General features: G+C 47.3%; 1 protein-coding gene and 1 pseudogene across 1 annotated transcript in view; one reads left to right on the top strand and one right to left on the bottom strand.

Moving 5' to 3' along the window:
• Positions 1-3566: 3566 nt before the first annotated feature.
• LOC116984866 lies at positions 3567-10847 on the bottom strand (annotated as a pseudogene).
• Positions 10848-13494: 2647 nt separating this feature from the next.
• Positions 13495-14656, top strand: part of galnt12 (polypeptide N-acetylgalactosaminyltransferase 12) — a 48990-nt gene continuing 47828 nt past the window's right edge. The window contains exon 1 of the mRNA XM_033042825.1: positions 13495-14154. Within this exon, the coding sequence (XP_032898716.1) occupies positions 13757-14154 (398 nt within the window). The 5' untranslated portion in view covers positions 13495-13756. The remainder of the gene's footprint in view (positions 14155-14656) is intronic.

The raw sequence follows: 14656 nt of genomic DNA, 5'->3' as shown, positions 1-14656 counted from the left end.
GATCTAGGTGGCTGCACCCTGCATCTTTTTTTTTCTTCATACACTAAAGGTATCTTATAGTAGCTATTTAACATACCAGTACAGCAGGTCTTTCATGCTGGGAGAAAAGCAGAGGGGAATTATGTGTGGTCACATATGCAAACTATGCAGTCAGAATTGAAACAGAGTTGCGGTAGCTGTGAGGCAACAGTTCTACCTGCTGTGGTATTGCTGCCAAGGTCCAAGAAAGCAAATATGCTGGCCTTCATGGCGAAAGGATTGTACAGGGACTCGGTGAGACTATAACTGCAGTATCGTGTGTAGTGCTGCAGTTATCGGTTGAGAACTGCAGCACACCGCCCGCTGCTGAAAGACTCATCCATGCCTCCATCTCCTCCCGACTGGACTATTGCAACTCACTTCTCCTTGGCATCAGCTCCACCTACATCAACCGACTCCAACTGGTCCAGATCGCAGCCGCCCGACTCATCACCCATACCAAATCCTGGCATCACATCACTGCAGTCCTCAAACAACTTCACTGGCTTCCCATCTCCCACCGGATCACCTACAAAATCCTGATCCTCACCTACAAAGCCCTCCACCATCTGGCCCCCCCATATCTCATTGACCTCCTCTCCCCCTACCAACCCTCACGGTCCCTCAGATCCACATCAGCCGGTCTCCTCTCCATCCACAAGTCCAACCTCCGCAGTTTTGGGGACAGAGCCTTCTCCAGGGCAGCCCCCAGGCTCTGGAACTCCCTCCCCCAACTGATCCGCAATTCCGTGTCCCTCACCATCTTCCAGTCCCGCCTCAAGACCCATCTCTTCACCTCTGCCTATCCTTAGCCCCACGTCCCCGTCCCTTTTCATCTGTGCATTAATTGCCTCATACTGTGTTTTGTATTGAATTCTGTCTTTACTTTGTGTACTAGTCATGTCTCTACTATTTATTTCATTCCCCTTACATGTTTTTCCTCTACCTGCTCAATATTTGTAAGGTGTCCTTGAGACTCTTGAAAGGCGCCCATAAATAAAATTTATTATTATTATTATTATCACAGGATATGGGGTAAAGCCCGAGTCCCACTTTCACAACCTAATTGGCGACCTCTGACGAGTTTGCCCGTGACTCGTACTCGCAGCATGGTCGCCACGAGGTTGCAGGAGGACTTTGTAACTCTTCCTCATGCTTGTGAGTGGTCTCCGGGTACTCGTGGCCTCAAGTAGGTTGCGCCGTTTTTTCCAGCCTGATAATAAATGTCCACGAGTAAAAAAAGGTCGGCATTGAAAAAATTGATACTTTTTACTCGTAGGTAGGTCGTAGTAGGCTGTGATGGTAGTCGTAGATCGGTAATTGGCCCGAGGAAAAAAATGCAAACATGACATCATTTTATCATGTGATCATTTCCACTCGTAGATAGTCGTAGTTGGTCTTAGGTGTGGAGGACTGAGGTCGGGGGGGGTCGTAGACATGGTCGTAGGAGGTAGTAGACATAGTCATAGGAGGTCGTAGGAGGTCATTTACTTCCGCGAGTCAATACGACCATAACTACTCGTCTAGGGTCTTCTAAACTCATGGATTAGGTCGTCCAAGTGGGACAGGCCCTTAAGGCTTTTAGACTGAGATTAAGTGAAATTTCTTTACTCAGCGGTTGGTATATCTGGAATTCTGTATCAGGAAATCACAGAGGTCAAGTTGCCAACATTGTGTAAGAAAGGAGAGGATTGATTTCTATGATCATCAAGAGTTTTAAGGAGAGGGCAGGACTGGTATTCAGATGGAGGCTCAACCATGCTCATTTTGGATGGTGAGGCACGTTCAAATGGGCAAATTGTCTATTCCTGCTGCTGAGTATTTCTCAATCTTGAAGGTAACATTATAGTATGTAACTGGAAATACTACTGGATTTGTTTTACTTTGGGTGTAGGAGACGGAGTGGGGAATCTGATAGAAGTGTACAAAGTTATGAGAGGCAAAGTTGGGATAGAAAGTAAAATACTATTCCCTATGGCAGAGATGTCTGAGACCAGAAGGCATGGGTTTAAGGTAATGCATAAAAAGTTTAGAAGGGATGTGAAGAATTTTTGCACACAATGGTTTCAATCTGAAATGCACCACCTGAGAAGGTGGTGGGGACAAGTACTCTTACAATATTAATGAAGTACCTGGATGAGCACTTGAATCGTCAAGGCATAATAGGCTGTGGACCAAGTATATGCGATTATACTTAATGGCAGATGTGCATATGATGGGTTGAAGGGCCAGTTTCTTTGCGGTATAACTCCCCTTCACACACAGTTGGAAATATGTGGGATTAATAGGTGTTGTGGAGGACACCAGCACAACAGCTGCCAGTGTCATTCTATCGTTGCTCCATAGAGAGTGTCCAAGTTCAAGTGAGTTTATTGTCATGTGTCCCTGTATAGGACAATGAAATTCTTGCTTTGCTTCAGCACACAGAACATAGTAGGCATTTACTACAAAACAGATAAGTGTGTCCATATACCATGATATAAATATATACACATGAATAAATAAACTGATAAAGTGCAAATAACAGAAAATGGTTATTAATAATCAGAGTTTTGTCCGAGCCAGGTTTAATAGCCTGATAGCTGTGGGGAAGTAGCTATTCCTGAACCTGGTTGTTGCAGTCTTCAGGCTCCTGTACCTTCTACCTGAAGGTAGCAGGGAGATGAGTGTGTGGCCAGTCCTGACACATGCCACCCTGGTGTGGTATGGCAACAGTTCTGCGGCTGACAAGAAGGCTCTGCAAAGCCCAGAAGATCACCAACACACATCTGCCTGTCCTGGAAGAGATCTAGAGCTCTCGTTGCCTGCGAAAGGCATCACTCATCCTAAAGGACTCATCTCATCCCGCACATCACTTGTTTGCCCTTCTGCCCTCAGGAAAGCGTTACAGGTCCATCAAATCACACACCACAAGATTAACAAACAGTTAACAAGATTATCAAACAAGGCCATCACCACTCTGAACTCTGCACAGAATACACAATATGTATACAATAAAAATATTGTATACATCATACCTGAAACTCGTCAAGAGCAAAACCGTCACATTTAAAAAATATATGACAAATCTCCAAATTTTCAGAGTAGTAATTGTCCAATCAATGCACGTTTGACATTGTGGTCGGGCGCTTTGTTTTATGGTCGCTAGGCAGCGGCGACCCTGGGATCAAGGCTGCCTCCTCATTACATCAATAGCAATAGCAAGGTTTCCAAGGAATAAAGGTAATGCTAACCTTGCTGATAATTTTGTTTTTCAATTATCTTTATATTATCAATTATTATCAATTATATTTATAAAGTTATGATGTGAACTGTTAAATAAAAATGATAAATAACAAATGTAGAGTTGGGATCAGGGTTAGGGTCAGTCAGTCGGTCGGTCGGTCGGTCGGTCGGTCGGTCGGGCTGGCTGGCTGTCGGTCGGGCTGTCGGTAGGCCAAAGGATGCTGTGGAGGATCGGTCGGGCAGTCGGTAGGCCAAAGGATGCTGTGGAGGATCGGTCAGGCTGTCGGTAGGCCGAAGGATGCTGTGGAAGATCTGTCGGGCCGTCAGTGGGTGGTGAGAGTGGCCGGACCGCCGGTGGATGGTGAGAGTGGTCGGTCTGCCGGTGGGTGGGTGGTGCGAGGGGTCGGCTGGGCTGTTGGATGGCCGGTGTTGCAGCGAGCGGGCTGTCTGACGGAGCTGGTGTTATGCTGAAGGCGGCCCAAGCGGCGTACAGGGCAGTGCTGCTCCCCACCATCATCACCACGATGATCAAGGAGGGCAAACTGGTCGAGTTGGACGCGTTGCGGGGCCACACTTATGGAGCCCGTAGCCTGTCCCAAAGCGGCTCCAGCTCCTTCCGTGGGCAGGGGGGTGAGGGGGTGAGGGTTAAGGTCAGGCATTTTCCTGTCAGTGGAAGATGCCTGGCACTTCCCCCAGCCTGGCACTTCCCCAGTCTCACGATGGCCGTGACCCCCATTCTGCACACTGGCAGTCAGTGGGGTTCAGAAAACGGGGGAACCCACAGGAACTGCCCTCACCCATTAATTAGGTTGGTTCAGAAGCCGGACCTCTGCAGCAGTCTCTTTCAAAAAACACTCACAATTATATTATTTTTATATAATATAATTATACATAATTATGTATGATTAGTCATATTCATGTCATATATATATATATATATATATATATATATATATAGCATAATAATATATGGTTTAAATAGACTGCAACAATAGACGGCTCCCCATAGTGTAATATGGGTATTGGACACTAGATGGCGCTTTTCGATCTAATTTTCTAATTAATTTAATTAATTAATGTGCAACTTTTGGCACTGACGAGTTATGACTTCCTTCTCAATTATATTTTATCTAAACCTGCAAAATTTCATGTAGTTCCGAGACATGGGTCACAAAGGTTGATTTCTAGACACATTTTTGATGCTCGGCCCACAGCCGATTACTTACTGAGATTTTAATCATGGATGATTGATAACATTGTCCTACGGAACCACTAATGGTTTAACAATTACAAACTTCTGAATTATTTCGTTCAGGCAAGGGATCAGGACTCAGGGATAAGTTAGAATTCATGACAACTTTTACATTTGAAGGCTTAAGGAAGAAGAACTTGTTTGTTTCATTCAATTTCTTCATCAAACTCTGAACACATTTTAAAGAGAATTACCAACTGCTTGTTTTCTCTCTTTTCATTTGTGTTTAGTACTCACTATTTTTGTATCTTGTGTGGTCTTACTGCTTGTATAAAGCTTACCTGTGATCTCACCATGCAGTTTGGCCTATAAACATTGATCTGCCTGCATCTTATTTCTACCAAAAGAACTGGAGAATTTCATTCCATTTACTTACTGCTGTCCAATATATATTAGTTAGAATGCCATCATGAACACAGCTTGTTTTGGGGGCTAGTCCCCTTCAGTTTTCTCTTCAGCATATAAAAGGCATGCTCAATTGGGTTCAGATCGGACTTGGCCATTCAAGAATTGACCATTTTTGAAAAACTCCGTTATTGCTTTAGCAGCATGTTTGGGATCATTGTCTTGCTGTAGAATGAACCGCCGGCCAATGGGTTTTGAGGCATTTGTTTGAACTAGAGCAGATAGGATGTGTCTATACACTTCAGAATTCATTATCCTACTACCATCAGCAGATGAATCATCAATGAAGTTAAGCGAGCCAGTACCTTCAGCAGCCATACATGCCCAGGCCATAACACCCCCACCACCGTGTTTCACAGATGAGGTGGTAGGCTTTGGATCTTGGGCAGTTCCTTCTCTCCTCCATTATTTGCTCTTGCCATCACTCTGATATAAGTTAATCTTTGTCTCATCTGTCCACAAGACCTTTTTCCAGAACTGTGGGTGCTCTTTTAAGTACTTAAATACCGGAAGTGGCGGCGCTGGGAACGGCTGCGGCTCGCCTGCAGTCTGTTTGTATTTACTTTTTTGTGTTGTTTTTTTTTTCTTTCGTTTTGTCTAGTTGCGTTTTTGGTTTTTAGGTTGTGTTTATGTGGGGGGGGGGTGGGGGGTTGAAACGGGGTTTGCTGTCTCTCCCTTGGGGGGAATACGACTTTTTCGTCGTATCCCCCCTCTCTGCCTCCGTCTGCGCTGAGGCCTAATGGCGGAGCTGGCGACCTCGGGACTCCGGAGGCAGCCTGTCAGGATTCGCCCTGGGTTCGCTCCCGTGAGGGCGGCCCAGCTCGGGGCTGGAACTGCGCTCCCGTGAGGACGGCCTGGCGAGGGGCCGAGACTCTCCCGTGAGGGGCTGTGGCACTCCCGTCGGAGTGGCCCAGCCCGAGGGAGGAACGGCACTCCCGTCGGAGTGGCCCAGCCCGAGGGTGGAACGGCACTCCCGTCGGAGTGGCCCAGCCCGAGGGAGGAACGGCACTCCCGTCGGAGTGGCCCAGCTCGAGGGAGGAACGGCACTCACGTGAGGGCGATCCGGCTCGGGGCTGGAATGGTGCTCCGGTGGCTGGGACGGCGTTCTGGCGGCGGTGACCTGAGTCCTGGGTTCAGCTGCGGGCCAGTGGCTGCGTACGCTGGACTGGAGGGCGGCAGCTTCGACCACCCCGGGCCGCGGTGTTTGAGCCGGCCCGTTGCGGGGTTCGGTGAGCCGCGGGACTGATTTACCATCGCCCGGTGGGGTATCGCCTCAGCGCAGAGGGAGAAGAGGAGGGAAGAGACTGCAGCCCTAAGATTTTTGCCTCCACCACAGTGAGGTGCTTGGAGGACGCACTGTGGTGGTGTTAATTTGTGTTTATTGTTGTTATTATTGTATGATTGTATGTATGACTGCAGGCACGAAATTTCGTTCAGACCATAAGGTCTGAATGACAATAAAGGCATTCAATTCAATTCAATTCAAACTGTAACCTGACCATCCTATTTTTGCGGCTAACCAGTGGTTTGCATCTTGCAATGTAGCCTCTGTATTTCTGTTCATGAAGTCTGCTGCGGACAGTGGTCATTGACAAATTCGCACCTGACTCCTGAAGAGTGTTTTTGATCTGTCGGACAGGTGTTTGGGGTTTTTCTTTATTATAGAGAGAATTATTCTGTCATCTGCTGTGGAGGTCTTCCTTGGACTGCCAGTCCCTTTGGAGTTAGTAAGCTCACTAGTGCTCTCTTTCTACTTAATGATGTTCCAAACAGCTGATTTTAGTAAGCCTAAGGTTTGGCTGATGCCTCTAACAGTTTTATTCTTGTTTCTCACTCATAATGGCTTATTTGACTTTCATTGGCACAACTTTGGTCCTCGTGTGATAATCAGCAATAAAAGTTTCCAAAAGTGATGGAATAACTGGAGCAAAAACTATGTGCTGCAAGCTCTCTTATACCTGCATTAAGGAGGCATTTAAACACCTGTGCAATTACAAACACCTGTGCAGCCATCTGTCCCAAACATTATGGTGCCCTGAAATGGGGGGAACTATGCATACAGCTGTGATTTCTACCTGATTAAATCAAAATGTATAAAAATGGCCTTTAATAAAATCTGACAATGTGCACTTTAACCACATATGATTTTTTTCTATTACAAATCTCAAATTGTGGAGTAAATAAATAAATGATGGGTCATTGTCCCAAATATTATGGAGGGCACTGTACTTCTCTTCATGACAACTGGCACTGTAAATGGTTTCCTCTTCAGAAACTCTTACCCAACTCCTCCCTCACACCTTACAAAAGTGATGTTATTACTCCCTATATCAAAAAAAATGACACAATCTCTAATCATAAAAATATTTTGCTTTGAAGTCATGAGAGTTATGAAGACTTTTGGCACAGTTGGTAGATTTAAAAAAATCACTTGCAGGAAAATCAATATCCAAAGGATACAAATTTTAAATAATTTACAATATATAATAATAATAATAATAATAATAATAATAAACTTTATTACGGACTTGAGGTCCAGACAAGGGGCAACATTACATTAAAAAAAAAAAATGCATTGCATATTAAAAAAATATCATAAAGTACATATATATCACTTATAAAAGCATCATAAATTATATATTTTTTAAAACACAATACCTAAGTTAAAAATCCAGATTAAAAGAATGATCAATGTCCTACAACGAGACGATACCAGTGTCTCCACAACTGGGATTCGTAACGCTAACCCTTATGTTTGACAAGGCCACAATAATTACATTTTTAGAGTAATTTATCCTGCAAATGAATTTATACATGTGATTTCTTAGGATTGCTTCTAAAGTACTGACTCCTGCAGCCACAAACATATTACTGGCACTACACCATCTAGGTTTCCTTAACAGTGTTCTCATGGCATCGTTATATGCCACCTTTAGTCTCTGCAAACTTGTCTTTCCATAGTTCGACCACAGGTGCGCAGTGTAGAGTGGTGTGCAGTATGCTCTAAATAGCGACAGCTTCACCACATCTGCACACGCACCAATATAACCTGATCCAGCACATTAATGTACATGGCATCTGTTGCGACTGTGATTTAGCTACATGGGGGACTGAATCTGGTCTGTATTCTTCATATGAAGCAGGCATTCTCTTCCAAAAGCAGAGAATGCCATGAGTTAAATCCCTGAAAACTCAAAGTACGTGTAGTTTTTATACTCTGAAGAACAAAGATAAGATCAGGTGCTACAGTCTCATTATTACTTACTTTAATATTCTTGGCTGACATGGCATTCACATTGAATTACATATTACTGTGGGAGTACTCTGCAACGAGACATCTCTGAATATTCAAACTTCTTTGCTGGGTCAAAGTAATGTCTGGGTCAAAGTTGCTGCTGGGACGCAAGTCGGGGCTTGATCAACCCCTGGGCGAGGGTGTCTGATGTTGTGAGACCCGAAACACCCGATGACCCCAGGTCACATCACTGAGGATGCGTCCCAGTGCATCTAGAAGATGTATCTTTCACACATGGATGGTCTGAAAGGTTCTGAGTTCAGAGAATCTAGACACCCATAATTAGTCACAAAGTGCTGGAGTAACTCAGCGGGTCAGGCAGCATCTTTGGAGAACATGGATAGGTGACCTTTCAGGTCAGGACTCTTCTTCAGACTGGTTGTGGTGGGGATGTGGGGAAAAAGCTGCAACAGAAGAGGGCCAAAACAAATTTGCAAGTGATGTATGAAAACATAGTGAAAATGAATCTATAAGTAAATATATTAATTGGTTACACAATAATAAACTCAGAAATTGATTACAAATATGTAAAGAGCAAAAGGCCACTCTTCGTAAGTAAAATTAATTTAAATTTTGAAAGTTAATAACAGCCACACAATTTTGCAATCTCACTAAAGATAATCCCCCTTTCCCCCGCCCTCCACCTCTCTCTCCCCATCCCCTCCCTCTCTCTCAACCCCCCCTTTCTCCCTCTCACATTCCCCCCCCCTCTCTCTCCCTCCCGCGCAGCGAGGCTCCAACTCCGCGCCGCAGACACCGCAGCCCCCCCCCCCCCCCACTCCCGCAACGCAATATTCCACTACTTACCCGAAGTAGACACCGAAGATCTTTGGTAGGCACGAGGCATCGAGGTGATTGTGTGGAGTGCAAATGGAGATCTGAACCCGCCCTGGCTCACTGCGCACGCGTGGAGAGACAGCGTCATTTTGCGTCGTTACTGCGTCACCGGCTTCCCCCAACTGCGCAGGCGCGGATGGTTGCAATTTTCTTCCCTAAAACTTCCAGCGGGCCGGAACCAGAATTTCGGGTAATTTCCGTCAAAGTGGAAACGCTGATAGCGGTCCAATTTTTATTTTCTCTGGGAAAAAAACACCTTGGCCGGAGGCCCCCTAGATTTTGAGGCCCTAGGCTTCAGCCTATAGGTAAATCCGGCCCTGCCGAGGCCCCCCTAGATCTTGAGGCCCTAAGCTTAAACTTGTGAAGCTTATACGTAAATCTGGCCCTGATCTGGAAGCGGTTCACCACCTCTACTGTGTATTGGGCCTGTAGATTTGGTCGTGAGGAAAACAGCTTCCAGTCCACTTTTTCCTTGGGGCCTGTAGGCTTAGGCTGCTTCAGGTTAAACCTCACTCGCATTGTCACCACTGTGATCCGAGCTTAAGGTCTCAAAAGTGCTGTGCACTTCAGTGTCCATGACACTGTTGTGCCATTTGTGTCGCACCTGGATGTAATCTGGCTGGCGCTTTTCTTCTGTGCACCGGTCCTGATGTGTCGCTTCTTGAACATGGTGTTGGCAGCTAGGAGACTATACTCCTGGAGAAAGCTGGCTAGGTGTTGACCATTCCGGTTAGTGTTACCAGTGTGATACGTGTAACAGACATCCTCCGGTCCGAGGCGGGCATTGAAGTCCCCAAGCACATCCAGAAAATTGTGCGCAAGTACTCGCTCCATCACAACTTGGAGGACAGAGTAAAATTGTTCCACTTCGGCCACAGGGCTGCTGTTGTGAGGGGAGTAGTATACTATGACAGTGGTGACAGGGTTACCACTAAACTCAAGGACTCGAGGATTGACAGAGTGGACACCCTGTAGCGCGCTCCTTGCTCTCCGACTCAATAGCAGACCCACTCCTCCATGAGCAGAGTTGTTTACAGGACCTCTCCACGCTGACGATGTGATGAGGTCCATGCCACCCGCATTGTCAAACCCGATCTCCACGTCCCGGTGGACACAACGATGCTCTTGAATGCCCAGGACATCAACCCTGCATCTCCAACTGTCACTGAGGAAGATGAGGAGATGGAGACTGTCCTCAGGGATGTACAGATCCACGACGGCCCCTTCACCATGGTGGAGCTGCGAAAAGTGAGGACCTCGCTGAAGCAAGGGAAGAGTCCAGGCCCTGATAACATCCTTCCAGAGGTGTTGAAAAACTGTGAGGTCGAGGACAATATACGCACCACAGCACTAATGACGAATGACAAGCCAGCACAGTGGTCACAATCCAACATCCTCCCCACCCCCAAATCTGGGAGCCTTAACAGGATTGACAACTATCGTGGCATCAGCTTGACATGTGTCTTGGCCAAGGTCTACAACCACTTGATTCTCAACCGGATTAGGGCTGCTATCGACCCGAAGGTACGTTACAATCAGAATGGTTTCAGAGAGAAGAGGAACACGATCACACAGATCCTTGCCCTCCAAAGAATCAATGAGGAGGTGAAGAATAACAACCTTCCGGCCGTCCTAACCTTCATAGACTTCAAGAAGGCGTTTGACTCGATTCATCGATGCAAAATGATGAGGATTTTGAAGGCTTACGGTATCCCTCCTCGTCTCCAGAGAGCCATTGAGGATATGTACTTGGGCACCACGGCCAAGGTTGTCATCCCGGATGGCGAGAGCAAAGTGTTTGAGATCCTCGCGGGGGTCTTACAGGTAGACACACTGGTATCCTTTCTCTTCGTCATTGTCCTTGATTATGCCATGTGGCAGGCGCTCAACGAACATGAGGACCTCGGCTTCACAATCACCCCAAGGCGTTCGAGAAGAATCAGGCCAGTCAACTTGTCAGACCTTGACTTCGCTGATGACATTGCCCTGCTGTCAGTCCAGATTAGGGAGGCACAGGAGCTGCTTGGCAGGGTCGAGACGGAGTGCGAGAAAGTGTGCCTCCACCTCAATGCCAAGAAGACATGGCGTTCAACATTGGTGACCATGAGCCTCTCAAGACCAGTGGCGGTGCATCGCTCAAGAAAGTGTTGGACTTCAAATACCTGGGAGCGAGGATGCAGAGCTCGCATGGAAAGCGCTCGCATGGAAAGTCCTCAATAACATGGGGAAAATCTGGACGTCTCTGATGTCTAAGAGTCTCAAACTGAGATTTTTCCATGCAACTGGAGAGACCATATTATTGTACGGGTGTGAAGCATGGACTCTCACTCGAGCACTGTCCAGGTCTCTCGATGGTACCTACACCCGAATGCTCAGAAAAGTTCAAAATGTCAGTTGGAGGGACCACATCACCAACGCCCAGCTCTATGGGGAGAATCCACCTCTGACCAAGATCAGGTGGAGAAGGATGAGGCTCGCTGGTCACTGCCACCGCCACCCAGAAATGGCAGCAAACAAGGTTGTGTTTTGGGAACCCACCCATGGAAGACGTGACCCGGGACGGCCAATCAAGACGATGCTGAAGACGTTGATGGGAGAGGCTTGTGTAGAGACAAAAGAGGAGCTCGCCAGCTGCATGGAGGACAGAGATGTATGGTGCGTCCGTCACCGTGCCCGTCGGAAACCAGCACCACCCTGTCACCAATTAATCTTTGGAATAGGCTCATAGTAAATACGTCATCTCTTCCCTTGGGCAGTTTCTTGTGTGCTAGGATAATTGCTGCCAGTGTATTCTGTAGTGATTTAATGGTCCTATGTAGGATCAACAAACTCGGCCACAGATGTAATAGATAAAACTTGACGGAGAAGGTGGATGACTTATTGTATGCCATGCTGTGAATGTAACCTCAGTACAAGGACAGTTGAACGAAAGTAAGAAATTCAACAATTTGGAATTTTAAATGGTTGCACAAAAATTAGCAATTGGAATGAGAATGTTAATTGTGTTGGAGCAGTCAGTATGAAAACACAGGCTGCATTATATAAATCCCATCCATTATTATTATTATTATGAAAATCCTGATTTAGGAATTTGATGAAATTTTTCTGATTAATGCGATAGATATATATAGTGAATATAATATCAGCCATTTGGAAGAAATGGACACCCACCATAGTTGCATTTTTATATATTCACGTTTAATATCTGGGCATCAGTGGAAAAGTCAGCATTATTGCCCATCCTGAATAGTTCTTGACAAGATGGTGGTGATCCACCTACATGAGCTTATACTGTACTTGTTTGTTGAGTGGCCTTCCAGGCCACTTTAAATGCCATTTAAAAGTGAACCACACAGGGTAGTCTGGAGTCACATGCAGGCCAGACCAGTGGATCTCGTAGAAAATGTCCTCCTCTGTAGGGCATTAATAAATCAATCTGGTTTTCATAGTCACATTATGAAAGTTTGATAGTTTTTTTTGAAATTCCAGATGTTTAATTGAATTTTTCGTGCAGTTGGTGGTGTTTGAGCTGGGGTCGCGCAAGATTATTAATGATCAAGATTTCTGGTAATTTAGCTAATGTACCTTTTCCAGTATCCGTAGCCATGAATATGGTCAGAGCGTTGATACTGGGGATGTCAGCTTGGGAGCGAACATTGATGTTGGCTGATATGGTGTCAATGGATTTGGAGGCTTTTGCAGAGACAGGATTAGCAGCAATTTCCCAATGCTTCTTGTCATGCCTATTGAAAATAGTCCATGACCCCAGCTCGTCAAGGATTACTGTGAAGGTACACAAAATTGCTGGGGAAACTCAGCGGGTGCAGCAGCATCTATGGAGCGAAGGAAATAGGCGACGTTTCGGGCCGAAACCCTTCTTCAGAAGGATTACTGTGAGTTTGGTGCCAGGGGACATACGAGTGAGAAGAGGTAACAGAAAAGTAATGGGGGGGATGGCAATCCTCTGAGAGCTGGCATAGTCGGAGTGTGCTGAATGGATTCTTTCTGGACCATTGAGAAGTACAAAGTGCCAAACAATAGCTCCAATTCCTTTTGAGGTTTGCTATGGTCGAGGGGCAACGTTGAAGCAACAATGAGCAAACACACAGGGCCCGTCCATTCCCTCCGTAGCTGCTGCCTGACCAGCTGAGTTCCTCCAGCACTTTGTGTCTTTTTTGTTGTTGGGAAACCAGTACCTCCTGCAGTTGCTTGCTTCCTCAAGTCCGTCCCCTCTGCAGCCATTCGGCAGCTGGGCCCCGCCCGCCCGCCCCGTGTCCGGGTGACGTTGATGGCCGCGGGCGGTTGGAAATATATCCGCCCGCCCGCCCGCCCGCTGTGACAAGGGAAACGGTCAGGTCAGCCCAGCCCGCCGCCCCCTCTCCCCGTGACAAGGGAAACGGTCAGGTCAGCCCAGCCCAGCCCGCCGCCCCCTCTCCCCGTGACAAGGGAAACGGTCAGCCCAGCTCAGCCCCCTCCCCGTGACAAGGGAAACGGCCAGCCCGACGCCCCCTCCCCGTGACCGTGACAAGGGCAACCAAAGCCCCGCGACCCCACTCCTACTTCCGCGCCGCCCCCTCCCCGTGACAAGGGCGACGCGCCGCGCCGCGCAACCCCGCTCCCACTCCAGCCCCAGCGGCCTGAAGTCCCAGCCTTTCGCTCCGCAGCCCCGGTGAGTGGAGCCTGTGTCGACTGGCCGGCCCGAGGCCCTTCTACAGAGGACGACGATGCTGGGTCGGCGGCGGTGGCATGTCAGGCCGCTCCTGCTGGTCTGCTGCGGAATGATCGCCGTGGGCTTCGTGATCCTGACCTGGAGCGCACGGGGGGAGGAGGAGTTGGACGGGGAAGGAGTGGGTCATCAAGTCGGGGGTCGCGCCGCCGCCGCCGCAGGTGGAGACGGCCGTGTGGACCCAGACGCCGAGTACGAACAGCTGAAGAGACCCGTTTACGAGAAGCCTCCGCTGGACGTGAACGCGTTGGGAGAGTTGGGCAAAGCCGTGCAACTGAACCTGCAAGGCGAGGAGAAGAAGAAGGAGGAGGAGGCGATCAACAAACATCAGATCAATATATATGTGAGCGACAGGATCTCCCTGCGCCGCCGGCTGCCGGAGAGGTGGAACCCGCTGTGAGTAACGATCGGCCGGGGCTTCATCTACACCGGCTTTCACCTCCTCTTTTCCCAACATCCTCACTTCCCTCACCCCCATCCCCACTCTCCTAACCCATCCTCACCCCCACGTCCCAGTCCCTCCCTCCCTCCAAGGGGTTTGTAGTGGAGAAGTTGGGGAAATACTTTCCTGACTATTCTCCGTCCAGAGTCAAAAATCTTCCTCTGAAACGTGAAGCTTCTTATTACCTGGTCGTTCAATGTTGTTATTTCGAAGGTGTTCGAATAGCTTTTCAGGACTTTAACTAAATTGTTGACCTTTGCAAAGCATGATTTGCAGTAAAATCTTATGAGGGTGCTATGGACTCAATGTGGCGAAATAGGTTCCTATATTGGGCCATTCTTTGGAAAGTGAACCAACATGTCACACACGTGACCAGATGGCATCACATAAAGTAATACATTAAAACATTCTTGTAAGAGATTAATCTTATTCATTACTATTTTCCTATCTACAGAA

Source organism: Amblyraja radiata, chromosome 2 (genome assembly GCF_010909765.2).
Source record: "Amblyraja radiata isolate CabotCenter1 chromosome 2, sAmbRad1.1.pri, whole genome shotgun sequence".
Classification (NCBI taxonomy): Eukaryota; Metazoa; Chordata; class Chondrichthyes; order Rajiformes; family Rajidae; genus Amblyraja; species Amblyraja radiata.
This window is presented reverse-complemented; position numbering and strand designations above follow the sequence as displayed.